Below are 15,280 nucleotides of genomic sequence, written 5' to 3'. Positions count from 1 at the left end.
TTTTAGTTTTGTAGTTTAACCCTGTTGTCAATTTAATTGTGTATTTCCAAATAACAATATTCGCTACAAATAGGATATACTAAAGAGTGTACTGCAAGTCATCAATTGTTTAATACTACAATATTGAAAATTCCCACGTAATTCGAAATTGCACAAGAACAATTTCAAAATTCATTAGGCTGGTGCTTTAAAGTGATGTCTGAGAGAAATACAGATTGCTTGAAAGGGTCCGCTGGTGGAAGATTTTCATAATACAAAAGAGCAAATATGCCAATTCTTTCAGATTAGCGATCCACTATATTCACTTTCTCTAATCCTGGATGTTATGGAGGAAATAACTTGTTATCTAAATTTATGCCATTACAGCCTAACAAGGGAATTGATTTTGACCATCAAATAGGATTTGCACACTGAACTTTGTCCAGCATCTATATTCCTTCTAGCTGCACAGACAGTGGCTATTGAGCTACCTCGCAATCTTTCTGGTTTATTGACGTTAAAAGAAATCTGACTGGAGATCCAACTATGCTAGACAATTTCAGGCCTATATCTCAGCTACCTTTTCCTATCGGGGTTTTATAAAAGTATACTAATAGTCAACCTTTGTCACTTCTGGGCAACGATTGTATAATAGACAAAACATAGGCTGGCTTTGCACCATTGCAGAATGCTAAAGCAGGAATAGTTACCCTTCTCATTCACCTTAAGAAAACTGTCAAGTAGGTCATTCTCGATGAAACTCAGAGAATTATCGATGCATGCATACAGTGGATGAGGACATTCGCAGTGACCGTCAGAGAACAGTCTGTTAGACCATTCTCGAAGAGGGCATACAGTCGATGAGGACATTCGCCGTGACCATCAGAGAACAGTCAATGAGGGTGGTAGAGTGATAGAGTGGTTCTAGTTTTACTAGACAGCTTTATCACCTTCGATAAGATGTCACACAATGTCGTTTTTTCATAACAATTTTAATGCTGACATTAGAAACAAAATGCTAATTTGCATTCTGAGCTCTTTTAGGCACTCTTTATTACTCTGGATCATAAGGTATTGCAGGGCTCGTCTGTGAGCCACACCTTGTTGGATGCATTTGTAGCTCAGTTGATTTTTGCATTTTGCCTTACACTGGTGACCTATGCTTACAATACCCAAAATTGTTGTTTAATTCTTTATTGACACTAGAAAATCTCCCCGAATGTTTTTTATCTGTGGAGAACTGGATGAGGGAGAATGCCCTAAAATGAAACACTGAGAAAACCGAGGTGTCAGAGGCAGGACTTGCTTTAGCACTGGTGGAACCTTGTGTGACAATATGTTTTGGCACTCCTGCCCCATGTACCCTTACTCAGTTTCACTCACTTTCACCGTGCAAAGGTGCCCCTCATCTCTCCATAGCCCCTCTCTCACATATGTTTCATTTGTTTTAAAGTGCTGGTAAGGCTGGCTTTATTAATCCACTCAGCTATCCACATGAAATACAGATCTGTTATTTGCAGCTGGCATTTCAACTCTATGTGCTACTTTGTGGTGAGTCAAATCTTCCACTACACAAAACTTCAATATCTCTCTAGCAGGAACATTAATCACAAGAGTTATCTTGATATTTTTATTGCTGTCTGAAAGCTGGACACACAAGGAACTTGGCAGCAGGTACTTTTTAAATTGTACATTATTGCTAAACACAGCGCCACTCTGCGGTCACTGTCCCCCCTCCCCCCTCCGTGTCAGCGTCCAGTGCGGCTGCACCAGTCTGATTGCCTTAAAGCTGGCCCTGGTCAGAGGCGATACCTCTGTTTAGTCTTTGACATGGTGGTCCAAGGAGATGAGGGTTTGTGCCACTCCCCTGCCAGAATTGAGAAACCATGGGTTTCTGTTTTATTGCGCCCTAACTCTTGCCACTCAGGCGACTGAAGTAAGGTCAATCTGATGTTTCTATGGGAGAATAAGACATGTACATTATTGCCGCAAATCAGTGTTGCGGCTCTTATGCTATCACGCCAGGAATGCCGCAACTCTTTGTATTTTGGTGCCACAGGACGAATGCGAGATGGGCCGCACATAATGCAGAATGTCACAACATGCTCACTTTTAGGTCTTTCCCTTCAGTCACATGTTTCATCTCATTTTAAATCTTTAATTAGCTTTCAATTGGATGGGAAATTGTTATTAAATTCATAGGTGAAGGAATTAGGAGTGCTGGGGTGGGGGTGGGGGGAGGGAGGGTGCTGCAGCACCCCAAAAAATTACCATGCTAGAGCTCAGAAGGTGAAAGAGCAATAAAGATGACTTTAAATGTTGTGTTAATCTTGCCACATTTGCTGCTCAAAGACAGAGGTTGCTATTGGGACACTGGTGTTTAATTTTTATTCTCTGATTGCAAAATGGGAGAATTTTGGAGAGCGAACTATCTGACAATCTTGGTGGATACAGGAGGTGAAAGAAAACGCACTGTCCGGACTGAACCAGGCCAGCCATTGAAAGAGAGAACTCTTGCTCTCCATTCCTGCTGCCTGTTTTACCTCCAGGCCCTTGCTCTGCGAAATTTGCACATAGTTCATTGCTCCTTTGTGCAAAGTCGACTTCCTTTTATCCACTGTATGCTTGGACTCCTTGCTCAGAGCCGCTCCAGAACGCACTGTCTCGACTGCATCAGGCCAGCCTTCAAGCAAGAGAACTTTTGATTCCCATTTCGACCATTCTAAACGTAGGCCTGTGCCTTGTGAAATTTGCACACTGTTTGAAATTCTTCAGTGTATAGCTGGTCTTATTTTATGCATTATCTGCTTATTCATTTTCAATAAGACCAGTTTTCCTCTGTTCACTTCCATAGCAGGGTTTGGGTCCTGTGTTTTCTGTTTCCCACCCACTAAGAAAGCAAGACCTATCCGAATTTCATCCGTCAGCTCCCAGCAATGTTTTTATCATATGGTTTTATTTGAATTTTGTACATTCCAATGCTTTTTACTCTTTGTAAAGGTTTTAATTAACCATACAATAAAACTGAGTTGACTTGACTGTAGGATGTAAGTTTTTTTCTAATACACTACAACATTGAAATGCCAGTAAAAGACCTATAAACATATTTCAAGATATATCCACCATAACGAAAGCACAAATAAAGCACCATTTTTGGTGATGGAAACAAAGATTTTAATAGGATTACAAATCAAGACACTTTACTTAATGATATGCAAATGATAAATATTCACTGAAACACAATTTCCACACATTATTATTTGTGCGCTATATAATTTTACCAGTAAAACTGAATGTCAATGCATATTTAGTGGCCATTTCAACACAAAACAACAGAAAGCACGTGGTCTAAACAACACTGTGTTACCTCACCAGTGCTCTAAAATGCACCGCTGGCTGCATCATAATACATCGTCACCACTCTCCTGCTGAAGGGGTGTGACACACTTGCTACACTTGGTTTTGTGTGACGCTTGGATTTTTCACAATCCCTATGAATTTAGAAATATGAGATTGATGGCAGCACCCCCACTCTGAAATTTCTTCCAGAACCTCTGTTAAAAGTACTTCTCTGGTTCGCTGGGCCCTGGCCGATAACGGTCGCCTTAACCTAGAGCTTATTTGCCATCTAGATCTCTTCCATCTTCTGCCTCCCGTCTAGTGGTGGGTTGAGTGGTGACACCTCAACTTTGTAGTGGAAAGATGGGGCTTAATCATTTCCCTACTTGGTGGCTAAACAATGGAATATACTCCCTCTTGTCCTGTGTTTGCACGCGTTTGCCCTGAAGGTCTGGTCATTTTCTGTCTCTGCTTAGACTGTTTTTGAACCACAGTTCAGTCATATTAATGTCAGGCTGCCCAAGTTCTCAATAATGTGCTCTATAAATGAATTCAAGGGAAATCAAGTCCAGTTGACCAGTTACAAATGGTTTAAAATGGATCCAATTGTAGGACATTTACTTACATTTGTTGTAAATAAATGTTACCTGGAAAGGTAGAGATACCTCTCGTTGAACAAAAACACCATTAAATCTCAATATAAGCCATGAGTAAACAATAAAAATAGTTAGTCACATTAGGACCCATTCTAGCCCTGGTTATTACTGTAGGTTTGGTGCAGACTATAGGTGGTCTTGGGGCGATCACTGATTCTTATGTGTAATAGGAGCGTATGGTGTATGGGTAGAGTGAGAAGAGCAGCTGCAGGGCTTGCATTGTGTCATGTCACCCATCTGGACAGGTTGACTACGGATGTGACATCACAACATATGGTCCAGGCACGATAGACATGAATCCCTGAGAGGAAGCCAGGAGAGCTCGACTTGGAGCAGGTTGAAAGAGGAGGGTTATACAGCTACCTGTCCTGTCAGATGTCAGAAAGCAGAACTTTTCTTCAGAAAGGAAAACCACCTATTGTAGCACTTGTTTAAAGCACTATCCAAGGCCCTTGAAATCTTACCATGGAGCCTGGCTGAAGGCGAATAATTTAACCTTTCGGACATAATTCATCGAAGATGAGAGGGAGTCCAAACAAATGTTAGGATTGGAAGCACATAGGGAAACCTCCTCGGAGCAATGGTTCTATAGGTGACCTGTGATGGGTGTGCAATAGGAAGAGCAGGTGAATGAGAGATGAGAGTGAGTTCCCACAAAATGTTCCCCAAAATGGATAATGTTCACTTAACTCACCATTGATCATAGGCTCCCACCTTCCTTGATGTTTGTAAAGGGACCTGACATTGGTGGCCGACTCCTCTGGTAGTGGTAGTCGGCAGAAGGACGAGTTGCAGTTCGGACCTTGTTATATGTTTTGGAGGTGGAATAATGTGCATGCAGATCCCATGTGTGCATGCAGGTCCCATGTATTTGTGATAAGGCGGGTATGACTATGTTGACAAAAGAGGAATTATTTTGCCAGTCTCTGTATCCTACATGTTAGGGGAACTGAAGGTATAACATAAGAGGCATTTGGGAGGGCGACCTAGTGGATCCAAAAGGTAATCCAGCCCATCGTTACTATTTATGGCCCTGATAATCATACCTACTGGCACTCAAGATCAGCACTGTGTGCAAGACTCCAGATCGCTGATCCCCACCTGGATGGGCAAGTGAGACAACGCTCCTGTTAATCTGATACATTTCTCAGTGGTGTAACGATAAATGATGGAGGGGTAGGGGGGTTCCCTGTAGAATGTGGGGAGGTACCCTGAGTCTCTCATATCTCATAGATAATTACTTCCGTTGGGCTGAATAGGGGCTCCCATTAGGTGAGGGGTCCTCTGAAAGCATGGGGGCCTTCCTTTGTCACAGGGGCTTCAGGGACCTTTGTTATGCCCCTGACTGTGCTATGTATGTGCCTGCTGCATCGATGCAAAGGGGCAACTCGTGTCATCCTGCTGTGTCAGAGTCGTGTGACCAGCCCCAAATTTCCCTGGCTTCTACTTGCATTACAACAATGTTTCAAGGCAAAATCTCATATATTAGCAAGTGGTTGAAGTGGATACAGCTTGATAATTGTCGGCTGAAGTTTGTATCACAGTGGGATTTTTAATTAACACAGTACTAACAAACAGAAAACTGCGTTAGGTAGTCGCTCTGTTAAACATCCTAATTTTTTATTTTCCAGTCCATTGGTTAGCAGGGCGACGCTACGTTAAGGTCATTGTAACCAGCTACCTTATGGTGCGACACACAAATAACAGAATACACCGAGAAGAGCACAAAATATGCCTCAAATCGCCTTTTTGCCAGGGGAAAAGGAGCACCAAAACTGCAAAATGTATGTTTTCTGTGAGCCCTAAAATGCCTTGCACCAGAGCCAGGTTTAAGGCACCAGCGCCCTGTCTACGGGCAAGATTAGGACTCTCCCACAATGGCGAAGACATCACTTCATCTTGGATGGATGAATGAGACTGTGACAATCTTTGCAAGCCTCGACGCCAAGGTCACAGAGATCAGAGGCGAGACTCTGCCAGTGTCGAGCTCTGATCACCGACTCCAGCATCGTCTGAGCCAGCACAACCTTTACCGGGAGGAAGAAGGAATCGAACACCAATACACATCATTTTGAGTATGGGTGTTACGGCTCCAGACATTGGTCGCATGCCTCATACAAACTAGTTAAGCAGGTTATAGTGCAGGTGTGGGCTGCTGGAAGGTGTTATTGGCTATAGCAGAAAGCATCGTAAGAAACAAAACACCTTAAATCCCAGAGAGGCCAACACGACCACTTTTAACGTGAGGCCCATTCGTTAGCACTTCAGGTTTGTTCAACCAAGAGACTGAGGCACAGAGAAATACAGAAAAGTAGTTATTCAATACTGAAAGCTGCGAATAAAACTCGTGTCAGTTGTACAGTCGACAATTTACCCGCTTGGCTGCCTTTCACCAATCCAGAGGTCTCTTCTGAACGTGGGAGCTGTGGTCCCACATGCACGCTAATCCATTAAGAACTAACTGCGATACGGTGACGTATCCCCTTATGCAGCTAGAACCCATTAAATGTTCCGAGCACCCCAGAACGTTTCAACACCTCACTTTTGCACTTTTCAGTACTTCTGCCCGTCAGAGCTACCACCAGGACTTACCACCGGCACCTAGCCTTCTACCAGCTGCCGAAGAACAACGACAGCCGCATCCTGTATGAAGACTAGAGTCTGAGTGTGACCTGTGACCCGGATATAAATTGTGCCCATTAAGACAGAGAGCCCATCAGTGACGGATAGTCACTTGCTTAACTCATATAGAGTAGTCCTCAGCATCTCTTCCTGGACCGGAAGGAATGTGGAAACTGGAATCAAATATCTCTGAGACAAAACCTCCTGTGCCGACCTAGGCGGGGTTTTAGCCTTCGAGCTCCGCCTTCATAAACTCATGGCTTGTACTCACACCAAGAAATAGAATCAGGGCCAAAGGTGCATACCAAAGTTTTAGTTAACTAATAAGAAAAATAGACTCTGAAATGTATACCTGGCAATACCATGTCAGCATCGGGAATGTTCTCTCTCGCTCGACTAATGCCTAATGCCACGCAGGGCTTCGGACTGGAGTGGTTTTTGTGTTTTCCTATTTCCAAGATAATTGTCCCCGAAAACTCTACATTGCACGGTTTACTTCATGCCGCAACAAAGGTTATACAGAAGATCATGGTGAAGTTAATGTACTACCACATCGAGCTGCAGTCACTTTCCAATTTGGTGTACACAGACGCCACACCTACTTTCGTTTTGCTTGTCACCGGCAGCTGATTTTCTGCAGTATCATGGTAAGATTTCACCAGATTTTGCTTTCCTTCATCTTTTGCATTTAAACAATGTTAACATCGGCTTCGGGTTTTTGACGCCTTCTGTCTTTCCAGCCTGACATTGGCGACCCTCTTTTGTGACCTCCCTGTCCATTGGTCGCAACACAGAAACAATTTCCCCTGGGGAATTTAGCATTAAAGATTAGAAGTGAGGAAGCGAAGGAAATATAAGGCAAAGAGAAGTTGCTTATGTTCCCTTCTAGATGGGGCTCGGCCTGGCATTGGGGTGGTCTGCTCCTATGCGTGCAGCTGCTCTCCGTCTGTATGGCGTAGAGGGCAAAAAGCAATGGACTGCATTTCACGCAGCACTTTGTTCTTGTGTTTTTGGTCATAAAAAAGTGACACACTGTTTTCGAACAATAAAAGTATCAAAAAGAAAGTAATTTGATTCCCATAATTATTCTAACACAACACTGTACCATTATCTGTGTTCTACGAATGATTAGTACTCTAAATTTCAGTTCTAATCATTGAAATCCCTTTGGAAACTATTCCTTCAGGCAGACTTTTTCAATGACACATGTGCCCTTTCTATGTTCAGAATTTAGACGTCCACCTCAGGTGGGATCATATGCGTTTAGTAAGTTGAAGATCCCGTGACATGGGACGGACTTTTGCAAAACATTTTCATGTTTATGATCAAAGCTGAATAGCGAGGGGCTGTGCCAGATAACACATATTGAAAAATCAACGCCCTGCCTCCCTAGTCCCCTCGACGAATATTTCATCTCAGTCCTAAAATATGGTACCTATGCCTCCTTACTAGAGGTACTGCAGTGACAGCGGCCTAGATCTCATTGGATGCATCTCATGCAGATGCAGTGGCACCCATTAGAATTGAGCTGAATGCGCTCTGTCAGTAGGGTGTGTGTGCATATATGGCAGAGAAGCATACCTTCACTGGACACCACAGCGCCACGCATCAGGGCTGTGGCTCAGATTCAGTGCTGTGAGCTCCTGATCCACAGAATGAAGCATGCCCCACTGTCTTACACATGAGCAGTTCCCCATAAGACTTAATGTAGGGTTCCTATAGCAGCTCCTAAAAGATGTTTAAGAATGATAGAGCTGTGCTTGTGATATACCGCATGAGCTATGATAACATCACTCCAACTACGTCAGCCCTCCACAACCCTCCTGCATTACTTTGCAAAAACATTTGAGTTCTCTGTACACAGAGGGTGTTGACATGTTTTTAGCCTTCTCAATGTGCTACTCAGCTTGAGAACAACATCTACCTTCCTTTCTCTTCCGAGACCAATAAAACAAGCACACAGTTACAGCAACAAAACTTCAGCTCAGCAACCTTTAAAACGTTGAGTCTAAAGCCCTCTCTGGTACATTTTGACACACAAGTAGACCTCTCCTGTGGGCTTAAATAAATGCTCCCCAACTTGAGCATTTTCACGCTTCCAAGTATATTTGGGAATCCCCTGTTTCTCTTTCCAGACACCTGAAAATTTGGGTGGATCCCCACATATCTTTTCTACGTTCAAGAAGACGCCACTTTTCGTGACTAGTGCTCACACTACCCACATTTTGCTCTTACCCCTCTGAGTCTCTTTGGTCATTTCAGCTGAAGCTGGATCAATGATTTACCAAATTCAACTCCTGTTGTCCCTTCCTCAACAAACCTGCTGGTCCCAATAAATGAGATTTTACCGACTACCAAACGTGTGGCATGCTTGCAGACCCATAGGCCAGTCAATCAATCAATCAATCAGTATTTGTATTGCACACTTATCACCACATGTGTATCCAGTCAGTTGGTCACTCACCCTCACATCATTATTTGAAGGGCTGATTCACTGACTGATTAGCTCTGAATTAGGGACTGACATATTACACAGAGCTGGAGTTACTGTACACCATAGCCACTTAATGTGAACTCTTCAACTGAATTGATGGCTTTCACTAGGTTTCAGTGGGTAAGCATCTAGTTTGCTAAAAACCACCACAATTTGCCATCACTGACACCCAACTTGATAGTCTCACCCATCTCTTCTCTTTAATGAACACCGCATCACAATGCAGTGGCAACCCATCAATCCCCTACCTTCCCTGTCCCTCGTTGACTGCGTGCAAGGGACTCTGTGCAGCACTCCACTGCCTTCATGGCTAGGCTCAATTATGCAAATTGCACTTACATTCATACAAACAGACTTCATACATAAATACATACACACACACAGACACAGATACATACATACATAAATATATACCAAAATACATTGGTGTCACAGATTCAATGAGCGTGCCACTTAAGCTATTCTTTCACTCGCTATGCCACCGCTTGGGAGCATACCGAGGAAGGCTAGACAGCAGCTATCCAGGCATCCACTGGTCTCTGGCTACTGACTTCCATTTCCAAATAAGGCTGTCAAACTTTGGTCAGGCGCATGAAAGTCAGAGATGAAATCTACAAGTGACATTTGAATTAGTCACAAGATGTGGGTCAATTATGCATATTAGACTGCACACTCCATCTTTTAGACATGACCCGATTTGTGATGGGTGTTTTTTAGAAGTTTAAAATCACCAAAGGCTTCAATTGCACACGTGTTTGCATTGGTGCAAATCACATGCAGCACTATGATGTATATCACCCCCCATACATACATTTCAGGGCAAGAGTTATTAATTATCATATCTATCTACCCTTTGGTGGCAGTCACAAGCTTTCTTCTCCCAGACAGAAAGCAATTGCTGCTATGTACCAGTTAAACGTATCCCCTCCTGCTAGGAACCCAAAAGACAAGCATCCGGAGGACTCACATGGCTCCGTTGACCACCACCACGTGGCTCCTAAGAAGGATGGTCACGTCCTTGATGGTAAGGAGGACGTTGCTGATCTGGGGGTGGCTCACGCCGACGCCCCGCTGGATGTGAACTGAGAACTCCTTGAAGGACTCCCGGCAGTCTGAGGCAAAGTTGTAGTCACAGGTGCCAGGGAACTGGTAGACGTCCCCATCGAAGGTCTTGTAGTGGTTGTTCCCCCAAGTACTGCAGACATAGTGGCCATGGCTACGTTCCTTTCCTGTCAAGAACACACAGCAAAGGTGCATATGAACACAAAAGCAACCAAGCCACACTGCCCAGTTCCTTTTGGGAGTGAAATGATGGCACACATTTGTTGCACATTTTATTTTTCCCTGTCTGCTCATGACTTCTTGAAACGAGAATCATTTTCGACATTCAAATCCTTCTCTGGCACACTTCCCTCCACACTACCTAAAGAGGCTCTGTGTGCTCTAAAGTAACTGGTTCCCACCCTACAGATCCAGCCCACCCTAGCTTACCTTTTATAATGTCCACACCATGGGCACAGGACAAAGCCAGCCATAGGACGCCTAGACCGGCCCAGCTGAGCCCCATCGTGGCTGATGAAGGATGGGGGAGTGAGCTACAAGAACTGATCCTGCATAGCGCTCTCTCCTTTTATAATGCTCCTTTTACAAGGAGATCTGTATGGGAGGAGTATGGAGCAGGAAGTGCCGAGCCCGGGGAGGTGTAAATGCCTCAGAGAACGAAAAAGCAAACAGAGAGGACATTCCTATATTTGTGAAGTGGCATTTGACACGAAGAGTTGGATACAAGGGTGTAGTTTTCACTGTCTTGCAATTAATGGTAAATCATAAACTAGGAAGTTTTACCCTTAAAACATGACCCGCTGCTTTTAACACATTCTCTTGCAATTAGCCTTTTATGACATGTACATTTATTGATCCAAAACTGTGACGTTACTTGCCTTAAGTTTGTCGGATTCTGAGTGTTTACAGATCCCCTCCCTTCAGACCTTTGGAAAAGGCTGCCTTGAGGACTCAGGGGCAGCCTGTGCACTCTGACGCGTGGCTCCTATTGGTCAAGGGTGTTTCTAGGATGCAGTAGATTTCCACAAGATGAGAGATACATTAAGAAATTCGCCATTATGTTCTACTATACTAGTGAATCGAAATAACTTAGCAATACAGTAACCGACTCTCAGTATTTTGATATGAAACTGGCATATCTTGAACACTAATCATACAGAGAACGAGTAGCTCAAATATACATATTTCACAGTGGCAGTTGCCACTGTATAGTTATGGTTCAGCTCGGCTTTCCAGAATTTTTTTTTTAATTTGCCTATCACTTTGCCCTGTATCATAGGAGCTGCAGCAAACTTGGCACTCCCTTTGCATAGCCATCTAAGGTCTGGCATGCCAAATTTCATGCAGTTTTGTGCAGAAAAAAAAATCAAGAGTGAGGTAAAAAAAAAATATGTTTTCACATTTCAGCCATGGTAGGAAATGTGCTCGACCCTAATCCAAAACCACTGAACGGTTAGGAAGGCTGGGATGGTGACAAGGCTCACTGAGTTGACGCACCCATGTGTATCCTTTGCCTGGATCAGCCTTGAGACTGAAATGCCTCTGCTGACGTTTTTACTAGCACAAAGCTGACAAACGAACTGGTGGACATCTTGGAACCTGGCAAATTCTAGCAGTTAGAGAGCCACCCTACCCTGGGCAGGGAGGAGGCTTTCTGCTGGCACCACCAGCCTGCAAGGACCAAGACTACCACAGGGGATTACTGGTGTTGTTCAGGCTGCAGGAGCCCCAGACTCAACTCTGGTCCAATGCCACTCTGGCCTTGGTAGGAAAGTTGGCCCTGCCTGGTGCCTGGAGCCCTGGCCTTGAGGCCCAACTCTCAAGGAGCTGTTCATCCGGCAAGACCCCAATTTACTCCTCTGTCCTATGCCACCCTTACCCGGGTAGGGAAGGTTGCCCTGCCTGGTGCCTGGAGCTCTGGACTGTGGGGAGCAGGCCTCCCAGGCTAGCTGTCAACTGGTCATTTGGTTGGCTGGCCACTGATTGATCATCTGGTCAGCCAGCCCAGCGACCAGATGGTTTGGGCCAAACATGTGACTAGAGTGCCCAGGTAACAGGGAGCAATCGGGCTGGTAGTCAGCAGGCTCTTTCCTAGCCCCACCCATTGGTTTCTCGCCTCCCAGACATGCCGCCGGTGCCCAATCCGACCATCTGGTCACCATGCTGAACTGCAAAGGAACGTGCCCCCTCCCTTGCCCAGGCAACACAGGGAGGGAGGGGAAGAAGCTTGTGCAGGCGGCATGTGATGGAGGTGACCTCCCACAGGCTCGCATCCTGTCCCTCCTGCCAGCCTGGTAGTAGAGGGATCCCCACATGCGGGCATGGATGGACACAGACAATGCTCTGTCCATCATCTCCTTGTGTTTGCTTTGTTTGCCCTAAGTTGTCAGGGTATGCCCAGATGTTGGTCCCTTTCTCACTTTGCCACTGGATTCAAGCTAGCCTGGCTGATGATGGGTGTTACCTCGAAACTAGTCCCAGGATGCTTGTTTCCAGTGCAGGAAAGACCTGGCTTGGCATTTCTGGCTGGAATGGTCCCATGAGGCACAGGGTCAAGACTGATTTGCATATAGCTGGGTCTGAACTGGGGTGGTGAAGTGAGCTAAAGAACGATGATGGATTCAACTCAGATCTGTGACTAGGGGTGAGTGTCTGAAAAGTTTCAGCACCCCATCCATCATCTCCTTGTGTTTGCGTTGTTCGCCCGAAGTTGACAGGGTATGCCGAGACATGGGTCCCTTGCTAATTTTGCCACTGGATTCAAACTAGCCTGGCTGATGAGGGGTGTTACCCCGAAACCGGTCCCAGGATGCTTGTTTCCGGTCCAGGGAAGACCTGGCTTGGCAATTCTGACTGGACTGTTTCCATGAGGCACAGGGTCAAGACTGATTTGCATATAGCTGGGTCTGAACTGGGGTGGCGAAGTGAGCTAAAGAACGATGATGGATTCAACCCTGATCTGTGACTGGGGGGGGGGGTGTCTGAAAAGTTTCAGCGCTCCGTCCATCATCTCCTAGTGTTTGTGTGGACACAGACAGAGACAAAAGCTTGGCTTAGAGGATACATTTCAATAGACAACAGCAAAGTATCTACTTTGCTACATAAGAAACTCAGAACTCAGAATTGAGTTGACTACAAAAGATTTAGCACAGAGTGCCCTGTGGGCAAGTGGAGCACTAATGGCAATGGAGTTGGCCCCCTTCCCTCTGCGCTCCAGGCCCCAAGCAAGTAGCTTTATAGACTAGCCCAGAAGCCAACTATCTCAGGACAACCCAGGCTCCATGGCACTGAGGTATCGTTACAGTTCAGGGGGATTCTGACTTAGAGGTGTTCAACCATAATTCAATAGATGGTAGCTTTGCCCCATTGACTATTCAGCCAAGCACATAACAAAACATCTGAACCTGCTGTTCCTCCCGTACTGAGCAGGATCACCATAACAACAGCACATTATCAGTAGGATAAAACTAAGCTGCATCATGGCTATCAAAACACAGCTCACGCTCCCTGTTAGTGGGTGAACAATTTAAAACTTGGTAAATTCTGCTTCAACATCATAGGAAAAGCTGACATTGAAGGATCAAAAAGTGACATCAGTATGGACACATTGCCAACACAAGCTAGTTATCCCTGTGGTATATTTTCTGACACCTCCTGCTTGAAACCCAAAAAGTCAGAAGAATCATGAGGCCCCGCTTTCACGGTCTGTATCCATACTGAAAATCGAGATCAAGCAAGCTTTTGCCCTTCTGCACGGCAGGAGGTTTCTATCCTTCCTAAACTCACCTTAGGACACCATCATTTTCATTTGACAGGTGTACCACCCCATTAAAAATCCCCACCTGTCATTTTCCCCAGAATGAGTCATGCTCAGTGGGCACTGGACGCTTGGATGCAGAAGCAAGAGCCACACAGGGCTTGCCCAGCACCTAGATGGTTAAGTGAAAAAAATACAAGAGTAGTGGTATTTCACTATCAACCCAAGGGCCTCCCACTTATCCTACCACTCACGTCACTTCTCAATGCCAGGCTAGAGTTAAGCTCAACAGGAACTTCTTTCCCCACTGATTCCGCCACTCCCTTGGCTGTTGTTTCACTAGATAGGAGGTTGGGACAGTAGGCATCTGATTTATCCATAATAATATACTTAAACAACTATGAGTCTCATACAATGGAGGACCTTGACACAAGAATAAAGGTGATGCTGAGAACTAGTGAAGCTGCGAATTCAAGTATGCATATGTGTGTGTATGCATAGGTGTAAAAATTCCCATCATCAACCTCGGGAGGTTAGCTTCATCATCTGGGAATGAAGGACTTAATAGAGTACCATCTTCTACTTGGCAATTTGTAGATCTTGGTCTCTTATGTGTCCCAAACCAGTAGCTGGTATATTGTTGTTGTTGGATGATGGAGAAGTATAATAATTGCAGTGCTCGTGAAACGTGATAGTGTGTAAGTGCTGGATAAAAATTGTCTAACAAGGCACTAAACACATTTTATTAAATCGCTACCTTGTTGGCAAAAGATAAAAACAGTGCTATAACAGTTTCAATGATATAATAACTGTGATGGAAAAAAGAGGTCTACATGTTTCTGCTAACGGGTGGGATTCACCCAAGCATTCGTCAGGACCAATTTAGCTACTGCAAAGATGAAACAATGCTCAAATGAGCAGTGAAGTGATAAATACAACCTGGACCCAATCGAAGGGCCTAGAAGCTCTGTGGGAAGTAATTTTACTTCGCTGACCTACAGAGATGGGTACAAAGAAAAAGAAAAAGAAAACACAGCATAGCAAGAACCTTTTAGAAAGTTGTATTTTCAAGGTCAACATTTAGCATCCAGTACATTTATCTAGTATGCAAATACTCATATGTGTATCGAGACTGTAATAAGTCTGTATAATTAGGTAAGGTGAATAAAGTTCATAGCACTTACCCAATATGTGATGGGTGTGCACCTCACCTCACCTGGCTACTGCTCAGGTTTGGGGAGGCCCCGCTCTGTAAAAGAATCAGAGGGTTCAAAAGTATTACTCCTCAGAATTTGGGCGATTTTAAACCGCTAGCGCTCACTCCGCGAAATGCCAAAAAACGTCTAAGCCCACACAATGTCATTCGTTTGC

General features: G+C 44.6%; 1 protein-coding gene and 1 pseudogene across 1 annotated transcript in view; both read right to left on the bottom strand.

Annotated features, from left to right (window-relative positions):
- The window catches only part of MUC2 (mucin 2, oligomeric mucus/gel-forming), a 165,956-nt gene extending 155,106 nt beyond the window's left edge, over positions 1 to 10,850 (bottom strand). The window contains exons 1-2 of the mRNA XM_085644898.1: positions 10,582 to 10,850; positions 10,058 to 10,319 (exon numbers count right to left, since the gene is read on the bottom strand). Of these exons, the coding sequence (XP_085501024.1) occupies positions 10,058 to 10,319; positions 10,582 to 10,657 (338 nt within the window). The 5' untranslated portion in view covers positions 10,658 to 10,850. The remainder of the gene's footprint in view (positions 1 to 10,057; positions 10,320 to 10,581) is intronic.
- A 2,345-nt stretch (positions 10,851 to 13,195) lies between these two features.
- Positions 13,196 to 14,223, bottom strand: LOC146860895 (28S ribosomal RNA; annotated as a pseudogene).
- Between the last annotated feature and the right edge of the window lie 1,057 nt (positions 14,224 to 15,280).

Source organism: Triturus cristatus, chromosome 3_1, assembly GCF_964204655.1.
Source record: "Triturus cristatus chromosome 3_1, aTriCri1.1, whole genome shotgun sequence".
NCBI classification, from domain to species: domain Eukaryota; kingdom Metazoa; phylum Chordata; class Amphibia; order Caudata; family Salamandridae; genus Triturus; species Triturus cristatus.
This window is presented reverse-complemented; position numbering and strand designations above follow the sequence as displayed.